The sequence below is a fragment of the Bison bison genome, unplaced genomic scaffold, assembly GCF_000754665.1.
Source record: "Bison bison bison isolate TAMUID 2011002044 unplaced genomic scaffold, Bison_UMD1.0 scf7180017860005, whole genome shotgun sequence".
NCBI classification, from domain to species: Eukaryota; Metazoa; Chordata; class Mammalia; order Artiodactyla; family Bovidae; genus Bison; species Bison bison.
Window position 1 is genome coordinate 7,824 of NW_011490577.1, and position 3,086 is coordinate 10,909.

At 41.3% G+C, this 3,086-nt stretch overlaps 1 protein-coding gene across 1 annotated transcript; it reads left to right on the forward strand.

The window, feature by feature from the left end:
* Positions 1–271: 271 nt before the first annotated feature.
* Positions 272–1,198, forward strand: LOC104982225 (putative olfactory receptor 51H1). The gene is given in 3 exon segments (XM_010831564.1): positions 272–1,024; positions 1,026–1,149; positions 1,152–1,198. Coding segments are annotated over 3 exon segments (924 nt in total).
* The last annotated feature ends 1,888 nt before the right edge of the window (positions 1,199–3,086 follow it).

Consider the following 3,086-nt stretch of genomic DNA (forward strand, 5'->3'; position numbering starts at 1 on the left):
TTCTTCTGTCTAAACACTAGTTGTTTCATCTTATCTCCCTTTTTAAGATAAGCAAATTAAAATTCAAGTGAGTGGAGGTCATCGCATGTGATTGTCTAAGAAGTAAAAAGATGCAAAAACCTCTCAGACACTGATTTAAACATAGTTTTCCCCTCTGTTGTTCCACTTCTACATCCATAAAGCCATTTACCTATCTAAAAACCTTTTTTCAATTTAGGAGCTGGAATCCAGGTGGGAGAGTCCAGCCTCAAACAGTGGTAAGAACATCATGATGAACACTAGCTCATCACATGTCAACCACCATAGCTTCATTTTGACAGGTATCCCAGGAATGCCAGATAAAAACCCATGGATGGCTTTTCCCCTTGGATTTCTCTACACCATGACTCTCCTGGGAAATGGCACCATCCTAGCCATCATCAAGGTAGATCAGAGTCTCCATGAGCCTATGTACTACTTCCTCTCTATCTTGGCTCTGACTGATGTTGGTCTCTCCATGTCCACCCTGCCCTCCATGCTCAGCATCTTCTGGTTTAATGCCCCTGAGGTTCCCTTTGATGCATGCATCACACAGATGTTCTTCATCCACAGTTTTGGAGGGGTAGAATCAGAAGTATTAGTGTCTATGGCCTTCGACAGATTTGTGACCATCCGAGACCCACTGCACTATGCTTCCATCCTCACCCATGGCATCACTGGCAAGATTGGAATAGCTGTCATCATCCGGGCAGTCTGCATGGTCTTCCCTGTGCCCTTTCTTATAAAGCGGGTACCCTTCTGCCATTCCAATGTCTTGTCTCATTCGTACTGTCTCCACCAAGATGCAATGCGGTTAGCCTGTGCCAGCACGTGTGTCAACAGCCTCTATGGCCTCATAGTAGTCATCTTCACTTTGGGGTTTGATGCCCTCATCATTCTCTTTTCTTATGTACTCATCCTGAAGACAGTACTGGATATCGCTTCCAGAGCTGAAAGGCTCAAAGCGCTCAACACCTGCTTCTCCCACATCTGTGCTGTGCTCATTTTTTTATGTTCCTCTCATTGGTGTCACCATGATCCACAGGTTTGGGAAACATCTGTCACCAGTAGTACACACATTCATGGCCAATACCTATCTGTTACTGCCTCCTTTACTAAACCCTGTTGTCTACGGAGGAGGATCATCCAGGTGTTCCAGAGGAGAAAGAACAGGGTCTAGGGTAGTGGAATCAAACGTAATATGGAGAATAAGAAGCATTTTGAGCAACTATAATGCAGTCAAATTATACACATCTGGGAAAATCGAAAGTGGGCAAGGCTTGTAGGTGAAAGTCTTTCTTGTTCTGTATATGCTCCATTTTGGAATGCATATTTTTTGGTATCTGGTGTCACTTGAAAAATCTAATGTAATTAATGTAATTGTTCTTCTCTGAAACTGGAGATGAGCATCAGTGAAGACATAAATCATCACCTGTTTATCCAGGTAACACTTCTGAGTGTTTATTCATATAATGTTAAGTAATATTGTTCTATAGTTATCAATTAAATAATTAGATAAGGAACGATTCAAAGTGCTATACAGCACTGCTGAAAGGCCTGAGATATTTTTTCTTAATATGGGGAAAGAAAATTGTTCCATAATCAAACAGCATTTATTTTGTTGTTTCAATGTTTATTGGGTAAAGAGTGCCTATGTTAAAATTAAAACAAACACATGTGTGGTTACTTAATATGTGTCTTTTCATTTAAGGGTTATTACTTCTTTACAGTTCTAGTTTTCAGTCACATATTTAGTAGAATAACAGGTGCTCTGTCTTTACTCTTTAAACCCAGCAGAAGTGAACTCTATTTTGCTGTGTACAAAGGACCCAGCAAAATTTTATCAAGTAAAAGTACTGCCATGCTTTGTATAAGGACAAGTGAACACTTGCAGCACTGGGAAGTTTAAGAAAGCAGGGTACCCATGTGTGGGAATGAGTATGTCAAAGGTGATGTGTCTGCACTGAAGCTCATACCTGCTGTATGTATTTTGTTAATCATTACACTGTCAAGTTGCTAGAGGGATGACTTATTAAACAGATGTACATTTAACACTAATGAAATGCCAGTCGTGAAGCTGGACCCTGCATGTGGGTTCAATCACTCAGTTGTATCCAACTCTTTGGATGTGACCTCATGAACTGTAGTCCACCAGGCTCCTTGGTCCATGGAATTTTCCAGGCAAGAATACTGGAGTGGATTGCCATTCCCTGCTCCAGGGGAATTTTCCTAATCCAGGGATCAAACCCAAGTCTCCTGAATCTCCTGCACTGGCAGGCAGATTCTTTACCACTGTTCCACCTGGGAAGCCTTCTGGTCCCTGAAGACACAAAGAAAAAGGCACCAACTTTCTGCACAGTTTCTGGCATATTTCTCTGCAAGGAAATATGTATACAAGTCAAGTAGGTATTACATTACAACATCACATTTAATTTGCTATACTAGTAGTTTTAATTGCCTTTATATATACTCTCAGTGAATTCTCCCAACAGTCTTTGAGAATAATGTTGTCACATTTTATACATGAGGAAATGAGGTTTAAAGAAGTTAAGTAACTTACTCAAAATCATACAGCTTCTAAGTGGAAGAACTTGATTCATGTTTAGATCCGTTGATTCTAAAACCTGTAAATTGAGACTTGACACATGTCTCAGGGTTTTCTAGACTTACAAGAAAACTTGAGGTAGAGGGAAAGAACCAGTGATCCTAAGATGTGATGTGTAAGAGATGTTAGTAATCAATATTATTGAAAAGTTATTTCAGGTCAGTTCAGTTCAGTGGCTCAGTTGTGTCCGACTCTTTGTGACCCCATGGACTGTGGCACGCCAGGCCTCCCTGTCCATCACCAACTCCCAGAGTTTGCTCAAACTCATGTCCATCGAATCAGAGATGCCATCCAGCCATCTCGTCCTCTGTCGTCCCCTTCTCCTCTTGCCCCCAATCCCTCTCAGCATCAGATTCTTTTCCACTGAGTCAACTCTTCACATGAGATGGCCAAAGTACTGGACTTTCAGCTTTAGCATCATTCCTTCCAAAGAAATCCCGGGGCTGATCTCCTTCAGAATGGA